Genomic DNA, 14492 nt, shown 5'->3' with positions numbered 1-14492 from the left:
AAATGTGTATTAGATTTGGTGAAATCAGTACTGCCCAGAGTTGTGAAAACTAGAGGTAATACATAAAGCATACTACCTTGTGCAGAATGCACCCTTAGAAAGGGATAACTATTACTCTTGTGTGAAATTGGGAATATTTCCTTATCATAAGAGTAGTAAGAAAATTGAATGAGACAGTGTAAGCACTCTAGCATGGTTCAGCACCTATATTAGTGCCCCTTTTCTCTTGCTTGCCGATGGCTGTTTGGGTTCATATCTTAATTACCTTCCTGGATTGTAAACTCCTTGAGGGCAGAGTGTCTGATGAGTCTTGAGCAGGATGCTTTTGATTTAGGAATACATTCAAAATAGTTGTGAACTGAATCAGCCCTCAGAATATAATTCTGAATCTAGTAGTAAAAGGTTGTTGGTTTTTTGCTTTTTGTTTTTGTTTTGCACATTATCCATCCAGTCACTGTGTAATGCTAGCCAGCAACTATTCCTGCAATCTGAGAAGACACAGATACTTACCTCTTTTGTCATTTGGAAGTCTCTTTACTTAAAATCTTTGTTAACCTCAAGGAACATCTTAGGTGACAATAACAGAAAATGTTGATTCCTATTCTCTCTCTCTGTTCATTGACATATCTATTCTTAGGGAGTAACTCTAGTTAAGTTAGAGTGAAAGGAATTAGTTGTTAACGTCTTCTCAAGGCTGCCGTATTTCAGGAATCGATCTTCCTCCCATGTCTTTATCTTGAATTTTTGAAGGCTAGGGTTTGAAACACCTGTCATCAAGAGGTTATTGGGTGACCAGAATTCACAATGAATGGGGTTTTCTGGTGACTTAATATACGGTGGTTTGCACCTTTCATTTCTAATCTACCAGTCAAGTTCAAAACAATTCTTTTTGCATTTAACAGATGCTTGAAGTGGCAAGATCCTTTCTCCAAAACATTTTAACAATATCTATTCTTAGATGAATTCCAGTTAAGGGAAAGAGTATGTACTAAAAGTAATCTTCAAGTCCATTAGTATGCTGTCTACAAACATTTTCACTATGGGGGATGTAGATTATCGTGCCCATATCGGCATCTCTTCTGACCAGCATCTTTAGATGTCCCAGTGTTACCTTAAATACAATATGACTTCAGTTAGTTTCATCATTTCCTCACTCTTTTTGTTCTCTTCATTTTTGTTCTGCACAGCTTTCCTGTGTCTTCTTCCAAGGCACCTTGTTCTTGTCACCTCGACTTAAAGTCTTTGAGTCTTCTTTGACTCTTCCCCTGCATTTATTGATTACACATACCAGTGAGTTCCTGGAACTGGATTCTACTTCCTCTTTTTCAACATGCTTTTACGTTTTCTCCTTTCTTCTCAATCCGTTTGTGTTATCACTTTTTTCTAGATTGCTTCAAAAACACTAGCTAGTTATTTTGCTTTTACCTTCTACCCACACTGCCCTTCAATTAATCCTCCTTAAGTATAGCTTTTATTTTGTTCTTTTTCTGCTTGAAGTAGCTCCTTGTCATCCTGAGAGTAGGACACCCTGACTTGGGTTAATTTCATCTATCAGACTTTATCTCTTACTGCTCCTTAACACAAATCCTCTCTTGAACTAGGCTAGTCTTCTCCTTGCTGTACCCTTATATAAGAAGAAAAAATAAGGGATTGGAAGGGACGAAGCTTAAAGATAGTGTTTAACTTTCTATTATGAAAAGTTTCAAGCATATTTAGGTAGAGAGTAGTATAGTGAACTCCCACGTATCTTATCTGCTCACTTCAATAACTATCAGCCTCTTGCCAATCTTGTTTTCTCTATTCCCATATTGCTCCAATTTTTTTTTTTTTTGCCTGAGAGTATTTTAAAGCTAATTGCAGACATCCTTCACCTGGAAGTACTTCCGTATGCATCTTTAAAGGTTATTTATCTGTCAGTTTACATAGTGCAGATCATCTCTATGGTGGCTTCCCTGTCAGTTGGTAATTTAGCTTGTTTACACACTTTTGGTGTTCATGAGATGCCTCATTCCATTTTGCCTCCCTGTCATTTCTCCTCAGAAGGTCCAGCCTGCCATGTGGAACTATACTATAGCTATTCAAATATTTGAAGAAGTTGTCACATATTATTCTTTTTGGTACCTGTCACAGCACACATAGCACAATTTGAGCATATAGGAGACATGTAATAACATTTTAAATTAGGGGCACTTGGGGTTCAGATCTTTGACCTAGGTCTTATTTGCACTATTGGAATTTTCAGCTACAGCTTTAAGTTTCTTACCAGATTTTTTGGTTTTATGTTTTTAGATTAACAATTGAAAGAATTGGGGACCTGGCTTTAAAAATCAATTCTGAGGTTTTGTGCACTTAAAAAAATAATGTTTTGGGCAGACTGGTTATCTAAAACCTACCTGGAATTATTTTCAACTTATCTTTTACTTAGTTTTCTTTTTCTTTAAATTTAGTGCTTTTTAGTGAGCTAATAATATTTTTTCCTTGTGTACACCAGTACTTGTCAAAATAAATTTTTAAAGCTTGGTAATTTAAAAAAATAACTTCTATTTTTTATTATAAAAGTGACTCATCTTGGGAAAAAATTGGAAAAGAAGGCAAAGTATACACACAAAAACTCAAATTGCTCATAAATTGACCACCCAAACTACTTTTAACATTTGGTTTCTATCTTCTAGTCTTTTTCGGACATGTTTATGTGTTTGTTGAATTACACACAGAGTAATTTTTTTTTTTTTAATATATTATGTCCCTGCCATATGCTTGCGCCATAATAGCAGATCCTAATGTTCTGTTTCTTGTTTGCTAAATCTGGCCTGTAAACAAAATCAAACAACACAGACTTCATTCTAGGTTGTAGTGCTGGTGGCATGTTTTGTCATTATTATGGTTTTAACCATAAGTGCTAGTTGGGCGCAGAAGTAGTGAGGGTATTAATTATTGTCAAGTGAACAGGGGCCACCAACTTTGTATCAGATTGACGCAGCATTTTAAAATTTTAGACTTGAGATTTTCAGAAGTTGGAGAGTTCTTTATGCTACATGGAAGGTTGGGTTCAAGTCCTACTTCTGACACCATATGATTTTATTTTCCCATCTCTGTGGGATGAGAATTTCTTACAGCTAGGGGGTACGGTCATGTAAATTTCTGTTTCCCTAGGGCCTGGCACAGAATAGATACTTAATGGATTGTGCCAAATGTGGCTTCTTTTTTTGCTGTGAGCCAGGAGTAGTGTAAACACACTACTATACACTATTATATACACTATACATTATTATACATTATAATAACGTATAATAATTGAGAGCCTATACATTATTGTTAGTTATCTATTGCTATTAAACACGTTATCTCAAAATTTAATGGCTTAAAATAACAAACATTTGTCTTAACACAGTTTGTGTGAACCAGGAATCCAGGAACAGCTTAGCTGGGTGGTTTTGGCTCAGAGTCTGAGACTGCAGTCATCTGAAGGCTTAATTGAGGACCCACTTCCAAGGTGATTCAATCGCATGGCTATTGTCGGGAAGTTTCAGTTCCTCACCACGTGGGCCTCTCCATAAGGCTGGTTGGATGTCCTAACAGTATGGCGACTGGATTCCTCCAGGGCAAGGAGAAAGATCCAGTGCCTTTTATGACCTGGTGTTAGAAGTTGCACACTGACATTTCCACTTTATCCTGTTTTTAGGAGTGAGTCACTAAGTCCAGCCCATATTTAAGGAGAAGGAAATTAGGTCACACCTTGAAAGGAAAAGTATCAAAGAATCTGTTGGACATATTTTAAAACTACCACATGTGTTGGATACATAAACTTCTAATTGATTCATATTCAACATTGGGGTGACATGTCCCCAGTGAGCTGCATTTTTAGTATGCCCTTGGGTTAATTCTGATACACTAAAATTTGAGAGTCATAACCTTAAAAAGTGGAGAGAGATACCATGTTTGTGGATGCAAAGACACAGTAATGTTTTGATGTCACATCTCTCCAAATTGTCCTATGAACACAAACTCCCAGCTGGCTTTTTTTTTAAAGAAATCAACCAACTGAATCTAAAATTTATATGGAAATACAGAAGACAGAATAGCCAAAACAATTTTGAAAAAGAACAAAGTTAAAGTACTTATATTACCTGATATCAAAACTTACTATGGAAAAAAGCTCTACTGTGAAGCTTTAGTAGTCAAGATAGTGTGTGTGTGTGTGTGTGTGTGTGTGTAGGATAAAATGGGGTCCAGAAACAGATCTATGATTATGTGGTCATTTCATTTCCAGTAAAGAGGCCTAAGGCAATTCTATGGAGAAAAGGCAGTCTTTTCGAGAAATGGTGCTAGAACAACTGGACATCTTTATAGATTAAAAAAATGTTCCCTGTCCCTTACCTCTGTAAAACTCCTAGAAAAAAAGAATATTCACAATACACATGTCTAACCAAAAATTTGTAATGGTTAATGTATAAAGAACCCTTACAACTTAGGAATAAGACAATGTTTTTTAAGTGGGGGAAAGATTTGAAGAGATACTTCACTGAAGGAGATATGTGAGTGGCCAATCTGCACTTGAAAAGTTGCCTATCATTTAATCAGGAAACTGGATTAAAATCACAGTGAGAGGGACCTCCCTGGTGGCGCAGTGGTTAAGAATCCACCTGCCGATGCAGGGAACACAGGTTCGAGCCCTGGCCCAGGAAGATCCTACGTGCCACAGAGCAGCTAAACCCGTGCACCATAACTACTGAGCCTGCACTCTAGAGCCCATGAGCCACAACTGCTGAGCCCACGTGCCACAACTACTGAAGCCCACGCGCCTAGAGCCCATGCTCCGCAACAAGAGAAGCCACCGCAATGAGAAGCCTGCACACCGCAATGAAGAGTAGCCCCCGCTCGTTGCAACTGGAGAAAGCCTGTGCGCAGCAATGAAGACCCAACACAGCCAAAAATAAATTAATTAATTAATTAATTTTTTTTAAAAAAAAGCGCCACAGTGAGATACCACTACATACCTGCTAGAATGGCTAAAATTAGAGACTGATAATACTAGGTATTGGTGAGAATTTGTAGCAGTTGGAACTCTAATCCGTTGTTGGTGGGAATGTGTAATGATACAATCACTTGGGAATACAGTTTGGCAGTTTCCTATCAGGTTAAACATACACTTACCGTATGACCCTGTAACTTCACTATTAAGTATGTATCCAAGAGAAATGAAAACACATCTACACAAAGACTTGTGTATGAAAGTTCGTAACAGATTTATTCGTAAAAACCAATGCCTGAAAACAACTCAAATGTCCATCAACAGGTGAATGGATAAATAAATTGCAGTGTATCCACACAATGGGGTACCAGTCTAATAAAAATCTAACCAATTACTGATACATCCAGCAACATGGTTGAATGTCGAAAATATTTTGCTAAGCATAAGAAGTCAGACACAAAAGAGGAAATTCTGTAATTTCATTCATATGAAACTAGAAATGTAGACAAATCTAATCCATTGTGCTAGCAGATCAGTGGTTACTTCGGGCTGGTAATGGAAAATGGGGATTGACTGGGAATGGGCACAAGGGAGACTTCCGGGGATGATGGAATTGTTCTAAATTTTGATTGTGGTGGAGATTATATCAGTGCATATGTATGCTAGACTTATCACACTGTATCTTTGAAATGTGTATATCTTACTGTATAGAAATTATACTTCATTAAAGTTGATTTAAAAACAGGTATCCCTTAAGGTTTGAATTTTCCAGAAGTTACATAGATAACCATCTGATCTTGAAAGTCAGTGTTCAAGATTTATCCCTTCGAATCATTTATGGCTTAGTCTTCATAGTACCAGATCTAGGAGAAGAATACCAAACTGTTGCTTCCTTTTACGGTAGAATTGGCCCCCCTCCTCTTCCTGCTTATTTGTAACACGTCTTGGTTTTAGAGGCAGGGTGATGGGATGCCTTGTCTGGGCTGCTTTGTGAAATCTTTCCCTCCAATGGAATGTGCTGCTATGGCTACCATGCCATTTAAATCCTGTCATTGTGCGTCTTGACCAGCTTGTCAAGGTAGCTGGGCAGGAGGTATAGCTCATGACTGCTCTTTACTGACTCATCTCTTATGGTTACAGATTCTCATAAACACAAAGATAAACATAAAGATCGAGAACACCGGCACAAAGAGCACAAGAAGGACAAGGAGAAGGACCGAGAAAAGTCCAAGCATAGCAACAGGTAAGGGTTGAACCAGCAAGTCCCTCATCATTCAGCAGTGGGTTGGCTATGGCTTGGCTCACCTGCAACAGGCCTTAACTTGAACCACAGGTAAATACCATGGATAGCAAAGTCAGCAGAGACTTTGATTCCAGAGTTGTTAAGAGGATGGCCTTGATAATTCAGGCCTTACTGGGGATGCCATTTTTCAGATCAGGATGTACAAAGCAACTATGGTGAATTGTTAACACATGATGGCATTTAGTCAAGTGTCCAGAGAGCTTGCCTTGATAAAAGGTGACTGGATTGGAGACTTGATAGATATACATTTTTCTTCTTTCCATACTTTAAAGGGTATAAATTTAAAAATTCTTAACTTAGGCTTCCATGGTTTGTAAGCCCCTGAAATCATATACAAAAGGTTGGGTATATGAGATATTCCTGGAGAGAACATTCCTAGCTTTCGTCAGTTTACCAGAAGAGTTCAGCTCTCACGAAAGCCAGTAACCACCAATGTAAATGAAACTCAGTGGTGCTGCCCTCTGGGATCCAAAGGAATCAGAAAGATGTTTTCTTGTTCATTTTGCTTCCATTTTTCTGGTGTAGGAGACAAGTGGTTAGGCCCAGAGACTTAGGGTATCTTTGGATATAGGACCACTTATTGAAAATGAGGACTTAAACTTCCGTTTTGAGTTAAAGGCAGTTGTTGGTGAGAAAGCCATAGGGTATTCTCATAGTGGCCGAAGTTTTGTTAGAGCGAACATAAAGTTCAGTCATTTATTGGCACAAGTGCCTGTAGCCTAGAGTCTCTTAGAACTATTTCATTAGGTTGGCTTATTGTCTGTGGACAAGATGTTTTCAACATAAATAATAGTCAAAAGTTTCTTGTCCAATATACACAGAAATCTTCTACAAATAAATAAAAATGAGGCAGATAATCCAACAGAAAAATTCATGAGAGGACTGAGTAAGCTCTTCACAAAAGAAGATACCCACATGGCCAATAAAAATACTAGAAGATGCTCAACATTATTCATCAGGGAAATGCAACTTCAATATAATATGCTACACATTGTAATAATGGCTAAATATTAAAATAACGCTAATACCAAGATCTTACAATGATGTGGCTCAATCCCATTTCTGATGGGACTATAAATTGTTAAATCATTTTGGAAAACTACTTAGCAGTGTCTTCTAAAGTTAACATATGTATACCCTCTAACCTAAGAATTCCGTTCCTGAATGTGTTCTCAACAGAAATGTGTGTATTTGTGCACCAAAGGGCATGTACGAAGCTCTTCAGAGCTGCGTTGCTTTTAATAGCCCCAAAGTGAAAATCTCCTAAATGCTCATTAATAGTAAAATGGATAAAGTGTGGTATATTCACATCTTAGGATACTATATATAAATAAATATGAAATAACTGCTGTTAATAAGCGTAGGTGAATTCCACAAACCTATGTTGAGTGAAAGAAACCAGCCAAAAAATATATATTGTATGCTTCAATTTACTTGAAGTTCAAAAACAAAAAAATTAATCAAGACCTTTAGAATTCAGGGTCATGGTTATCTTTGGGAAGAAAGGAAGGGTAGCAATTGTAAAATGGTATGAGGGGAACTTCTGGTGGGGTATCAATGGTATTTTTCTTAACTTTGGTGGTAATCACATATTTATCATTATTTTGTGATAACTCTGAACTCTGCACATACGATCAGAATATAATTATGTGTATATGCTACTTTTATTTTTAAAAGTTATAAAAAAATAAGGCTTATCAAGAAAAAAGATAAAGTGAGAATTCTAAGTCTGTTCTTTTTATGAGTAATGAAAAATTTTTACGTATTTTAAATGAAAATTTTAAATTAATAAGTCTTTATAAATCATTAAAATAACCAGATTAATTTCTCTAGTGAGGATATTTCTTCACAAAATCATCTATCACTCCTGTGGTCAGTCTTTTTTTTAATTTTTAAATTTTATTTCTTTTTTTTTTTTAACTTTTTGGCTGCGTTGGGTCTTCGTTGCTGCACGCTGGCTTTATCTAGTCACGGCGAGCAGGGGCTACTCTTCGTTGCGGTGTGTGGGCTTCTCATTGCGGTAGCTTCTCTTGTTTCAGAACATGGGCCCTCGGGCGCGTGGGCTTCAGTAGTTGTGACGCGTGGGCTCAGTAGTTGCGGCGCACGAGCTCTAGGGTGCATGGGCTTCAGTAGTTGGGGCACGTGGGCTCAGTAGTTGCGGCGCATGGGCTCTAGGGCGCGCGAGCTTCAGTAGTTGTGACACGTGGGCTCAGTTGGCTCGCAGGCTCAGTAGTTGTGGCTCGCAGGCTCTAGAGCGCAGGCACCGTAGTTGTGGTGCATGGGCTTAGTTGCTCCACGGCATGTGGGATCTTCCTGGACCAAGGATCAAACCCATGTCCCCTGCATTGGCAGGTGGATCCTTAATCACTGTGCCACCAGGGAAGTCCACTCCTGTGGTCTTTCCCCACCACTCACTCATTTCTTACCACTTGATTATCTAGTTTCCGTTTTCATTAGTCTACTGATTTTAATTTTAGTAGTTGAATCCAGTCTCAATTCACATGCATCTTTTCTTCAGTTTGTAGGTGTCCAGCCTATATTAATATCTACCAAAGTAGATTTGAGAGCAAAGAATATTGCCAGTAATGAAGAAGTTCATTTCATAATGATAAAAAGGGACCAATTAATCAGGAGGAAATAGCAGTTGTAAATGTTTATACACTGATATCAGAGCCTCAAAATACATGAAGTAAACACTGACAGAATTGCAAAGAGAAATAATTCATATTTATAGTTAGATTTTACTACCTCTTTCTCAATTGATAAGCAGAGAGAAAATCATTAAGGATATAGAAGACTTTGAACATCATCAACCAACCTGATTTAATTGACATTTATAGAATATTACGCTCAACAGTGAAATACAAATGGAACATTTGCCAAGATATACCATATTCTGGGCCCAGGCCTTCTCCTTGAAACCAGCTTCCCTTGGCTTTCCACTTTTCTGGCCACCTTTTTCATCTTCTCATTCCAGTTCACAGAGTGATTCTGTAAGTCTTTGGCTCTCTTCCTCTGCCACCTCTCTTGCCATTTACCCTTCTCTCACGTTCCATTTCCAGTCTCCCTGAACTTCTTTTCAGTTCCCCAAACACAGCATGTCTTCTGAATACTCTAGGTTTTAAAATATGCTGTTACTGATTCTGGAATACTCTGTTGCCCTCTTAAGAACATTCTTTTAGTTGCAGCATAGAGTTTACTTCTTTCAGGTATCCTTTCTGCCCTCCACCCTCATATTAAAGTGCCATTTTTATGAGTTCTCTGGCACCTTGAATATATCCCTTTCATAGTAATTACCAGTTGTGTTGGTGTTGTAATTGTCTCTTTACTTTTCTGTGTGCCCTATTAGACTCTTGAGGTCCCTGCGAACAATGTTGGGGTCTGTTGTATTCATTTTACATCCTCAAGGCTTAGTATAGTACCTGGCAGATAGGTGGTACTTAGTAGTAGTGTATGTTTATTGAATCAATGAGTGGTTGACCTACGGTTACACCAGTTACCATCTTCTCTCTCCTGTTCACATATTCTCAATTCTATAGGATGGTTCCCTTTGGCCATCCCACATTTCAAATACCTTTTTTTGCGTGTGTGTGGTGAAATATGCATAACATAAAGTTTGCCATTTTGAAGTGGCATTAAGTACATTCACCATATTGTACAACCATCCCCAGTATCCATCTTCAGAACTTTATCATCATCCCAAATAATCTCTGAACCTCTTAAATAATACCTCCTCATCCCCCCTTGCCCCCATCCATTAGCAACTTCTGTTTTCTAACCTCATGTAAGTGGAATCATAAAATATTTGTCATTTTTGTGTCTGGCTTATTTTCCTTAGCATAATGTTTTCAAGGTTCATCCATTTTGTCAAATATCAGAATTCCATTCCTTTTTATAGTTGACTAATATTTCGTTGTCTGTCTACCATATTTTAAAAAATTCATTCAAAAACAAAACAAAACAAAAAAACAAACAAAAAATATAAATAAAATAAAAAATTCATTCATCCGTTGATGGATACTTGGGGTTGTTTCTACCTGTTGGCTATTGTGAATAATGCTGCTAAGAACATGGGTGTACAAGTATCTGTTTGAGTCCCTGCTTTCAGTTCTTTTGGGTGTATACTTAGGAGTAGAATTGCTGATCATGTCAAACAAGAATTATCTTGCTTGCCATCTTTATGATGTGCTAGTTGATGTGAAGTGCCAAAAAATGTGAGATAGTCTTGACCATGAAGAACTTCATCATCTGAGGAAAATGCTTATAGATCAGATGAAGAAAAACTAATTTTCATGTTACCTGAAATCTGTCCAGAAAGACTTTAAAAAGATAGAAGTTATTATTTAAACCATAAGCTTTTTTTTTTTTAAGTTGAGAATTACGTTTTATTTGATGGACTTGCTAAGGACTTAAGCCTGGAAGACAGCCTCTCAGATGACTCTGAGGGACTGCCCTGAAGAGGTAAGGGAGGAGCCAGGATACATAGGAGTTTTTGCAAGAAACCAGGTAGTAGGAACATCAAAAGATTATTGTTAATTAAAGAAAAACAGGGACTTCCCTGGTGGTCCAGTGGTTAAGACTCCAGGCTTCCACTGCAGGGGGTGTGGGTTCGATCCGTGTAAACCATAAGCTTTTAAAAATGGATCTCTTACTCTCTGACACATCTTACTTCACCAACCATAATTTGCAATTGTGATGGGAGAAAAGATTAGGTAGAAGTGGCATAAAAGGCTTTGGGACATAAATTTGGCCCTCTCCTGTTTTACCAGAATCTCCTTTTTAAAAATAAAGGATGTAATTTTGGCATCATTTTTCTTGAAAAGTCCACAATGGTTTCTTGCATGTATCTAGGAGAAGGCCTCTGGTCTGGTCTATCCACTTAGGTCTCATGAGATCTCGACCAGGTTATCTAACCTTCCTCAACTGAGCTTTTTCGTCTTCCTTAGTTTCCTCATATTAATACATGCTTCAGAAGGGACCCTGGGAGTCAGTAAGTATGAAAGCTCTTTAACTGTGATCTGCTCTACAGATGTGAAGAGATAATATTTTGTACATCTATTAAAAGCATACTTTTCCAAGATTATAGCATAGGCAATCAGGAATTTGTTCTACGCAATTTTGTGCCTTTTAATATTTTCTTCATTTCTAATCAGAATACTTGAGAAAACAGTAGCCTATTTGCCAAAAGGCACTGGAAGAACCTGCTCTGAGTTTCTGTTTATATATGACTAAATCTAGCCCTGGATCTCTAATTCACATGTGAGTAAGTTTAAGACAGTTGAACCAGATGATGTGTTGTAAGCAGACTTTTAAATGCTTCCTGTTTTGACCTCTCCTGACACGCTACCTCTTTGCAGCAAAGCAGGTGTGTTGGTTATGGTCCAGTAAAATTCTGTACACTGTGTTCCTTTTTAAGTGACTTCTGACCTTAACGGTAGTTTTGGGTTTCTTCATTTTTCTTCTTAGCACATTAAGGAAACCTGGAGGATTGTTTAATCACCTCTGAAGCCCAGGATAATTAAGATGTAGCATGTTCTGTTCCAAAATGCTTCACTTTATTTTAACACTTTGCTCATCAACCCTGCCTAATTTTGTGGCTATCTATTATGAGGAAACAAGTTCTACAGTAATGTGTATCTATATTCCCTCCTTCTCTGCTAGATATTAGCATCAGTCATTTTTCGTTAGGCTACACTTAGGACCCAAATCCAGGAGGCCTCTTTGTCCTGCATAGTAATATGTACTGCATATTTGGAGTGTCAGAGGATGGGAAACAAGCCTTTCAAAGATAGAACGGGATTTAGACCTACCTCTTAGGAGATACCATCTTATTCATATGCTTTCTCCTTTTATTATTCTAATTCAAGGTGCAAAATAGGGGAAGGGGTGTTAAAGATCATTCCACGTCATCTCTTTTTTGTGTGGACATGAGTCTGAGGTGACCTGCCCAAAGTCACATGGCAGGGTGGTGGCAGAGTGAGGATGAGAGACCAGGGCTTCTGAGTCCTAGTATGATTTTTCTCCCACTACATTATTCCTTCCAGTAAAAAATAAAACAAAACAAAACAATCTCCCTCCTTAAGAGAGGTTAGTTGTATTGCTAAACTATCTGTGTTTAAATACGAGCATCTCTTTCTCATACGCATATTGTAGGCAGCTTAGGTTTTAAAATGGCCAGATCATTTCAGGCGCTGCCTCTTTCTTTGGGCCCCAAACCCCTAAAGTTTTTGGCATTAGAAGTATTAATCTCATTAAATTCTGACCCTGTGAAAACCCCATCTCTGACTCTTTGGCCTATAACATCACAGGAAGTTTCTACCAAAGTCAAATAAAAATAATTTCTTCTGTTATTTGTCTCTGATACTGCTTCTTTCCATTAGCGTTGATATTTAGCACTTGAGGTCCTTTAAAGCAATATATAAATCCTCTCTAAAGAAATAAAAGGAATACTCTTACTAGATGCTAAGGAATCACTGGGCTTGTAGGATCTCACCAGATAATTCTCTTGAAACGTTGCATTCTTAGCATAAGTTATCTTTAATACTAGACCTCTTATATATACAACATCATTAAAAGCAATTGGGGGGGGAGGCTTGAATTTAGAAAACAAAGGACTATCACATGTGAAATACAACATTTCTCCTGCTAGCTTTTGACTGTGTGCATCTCTTGTCATTTTTAAACCTGACGCTCAGGGTGGAGTGACAATTTTGTGGAAGGCCAGGGAAGATAGAAAGAACTACTGTGAAACAGTAAGGGAAGTGCTTTTCCAGCCACATTGGCAGTGCTAATTTATACAGTCAGTGTGAGAATAAGGTTGCTTTTGGTTTCTGCTTTCCCTTCAGTTCCAAATCCTACCTGAATTAGAGTTGAGAGAACATAGGCTCGTAAGGAAATGCACTGGAATTAAGCAACTGGTTCTCAGATTAGGGGCAGTTTTTCTGAAAGTAATCACATTTAAAAGATGTGTTTACTGCTTTTTTTGTGAGCTGTTGTTGAAGCCCTCCATTTATCTACATGTCCCTGTATCAACCTGTCTGGGAGAAATGGACAGTTAACATAGGTAAATAGAGAAGATTGGGTAGTTTAGAAATGAGAAAACTGAGTACCACCACCATTCACATGGGAGTCAATGTGATGTAGTGGAAAGCACACTAAAATAGAAGTGGAGAGGCTAGGTTCTATCATTTACTAGCTGTGTGTCCTTATCCAAGCCGCTTAACTTCTGGGTCTTTTCCCATTTTGGTTGAGTGTTGATAGCAATACTAGCCTGGTGGAGCTTTCAGGTGTGTTGGGGGAGAATTCAATGTAATTATGCAGATAAAAGCCCTTTGGAAACTGTAACATACTCAGTAATTGAGATTATTATGATTACCACAAAGCCTGGTAGAATATCATTCAGATAAATTGAAGCTGTTGATTTTGGTAGTTGAATCTAATTTAGTAGTTACTTATTGATAACATCTATTTTGGTGCCCTGGTTTTCAATGATATCTAGCCCTATTATAATGACCTACAGTCTTTTTTTTTTTTTTTTTTTTTTTTAAGATTTCATGGTGGAAAGGGTATTTGAGCCAGCCATGGAAAGATGGTTAAGATCTTGACAAGGAAAGGTGATGGCTAGAAAGAGTGACATTCCAGACAGCGAGAAAAGCATAAACAAAATATGGAAGCATTGTAATGTACTTTGCTCTGGGTAGAATCCAGTTAGGTGGATGCCTGGGTTAACAGGATGGGTTAGAAAACGAGGGCTCCAAAAAGTTGCTTGAGGAAAAACTATTAAATACTATTTCAAGAAGCTGGGACTTGATTCTAAAGGAGCAAGAAGCCTTTGAAAATAGTTGAGAAAGGGAAACATAGGACTTAGCCACAAGTGGCATGAGGGGGTCTAAGAAAAAGGATTCCTAGCTTGGATAACTGTGTGACTGTTTACCCTATTAGTAGAGATAAAGAACTTAGGGGAGGGATGGGAGTTCAGAATGTGTATCGGCTTTGGCATCTTTGGGCACATCCCTTTATCTGCTCTGGCCTGCAAACAAAGGATTAAATAATTTCTAAGATTCCACTCAACTCCCAAGTTTTAATAATTCTTCGGATTTCATTTAGTAACCTATAATGGTGGATGAGCATTGAGAAATCTTCATTTCTCAGAGCCTTTCAGAAACTAGCTGCTGCATTTTTTCAAGAGGCAACTTTTGAATTTACCTCCTAGAATGT

General features: G+C 37.9%; 1 protein-coding gene across 1 annotated transcript in view; it reads left to right on the top strand.

The window, feature by feature from the left end:
• Positions 1–14492, top strand: part of TOP1 (DNA topoisomerase I) — an 87140-nt gene that overhangs the window by 24617 nt on the left and 48031 nt on the right. Inside the window, exon 3 of the mRNA XM_059898059.1 lies at positions 6113–6215. Coding sequence (XP_059754042.1) covers positions 6113–6215 — 103 coding nt within the window. The remainder of the gene's footprint in view (positions 1–6112; positions 6216–14492) is intronic.

This window comes from Balaenoptera ricei, chromosome 15, assembly GCF_028023285.1.
Source record: "Balaenoptera ricei isolate mBalRic1 chromosome 15, mBalRic1.hap2, whole genome shotgun sequence".
NCBI classification, from domain to species: Eukaryota; Metazoa; Chordata; class Mammalia; order Artiodactyla; family Balaenopteridae; genus Balaenoptera; species Balaenoptera ricei.
Note: the sequence above shows the minus strand (reverse complement) of the source record. Positions and strands in the feature narration are given on the sequence as shown.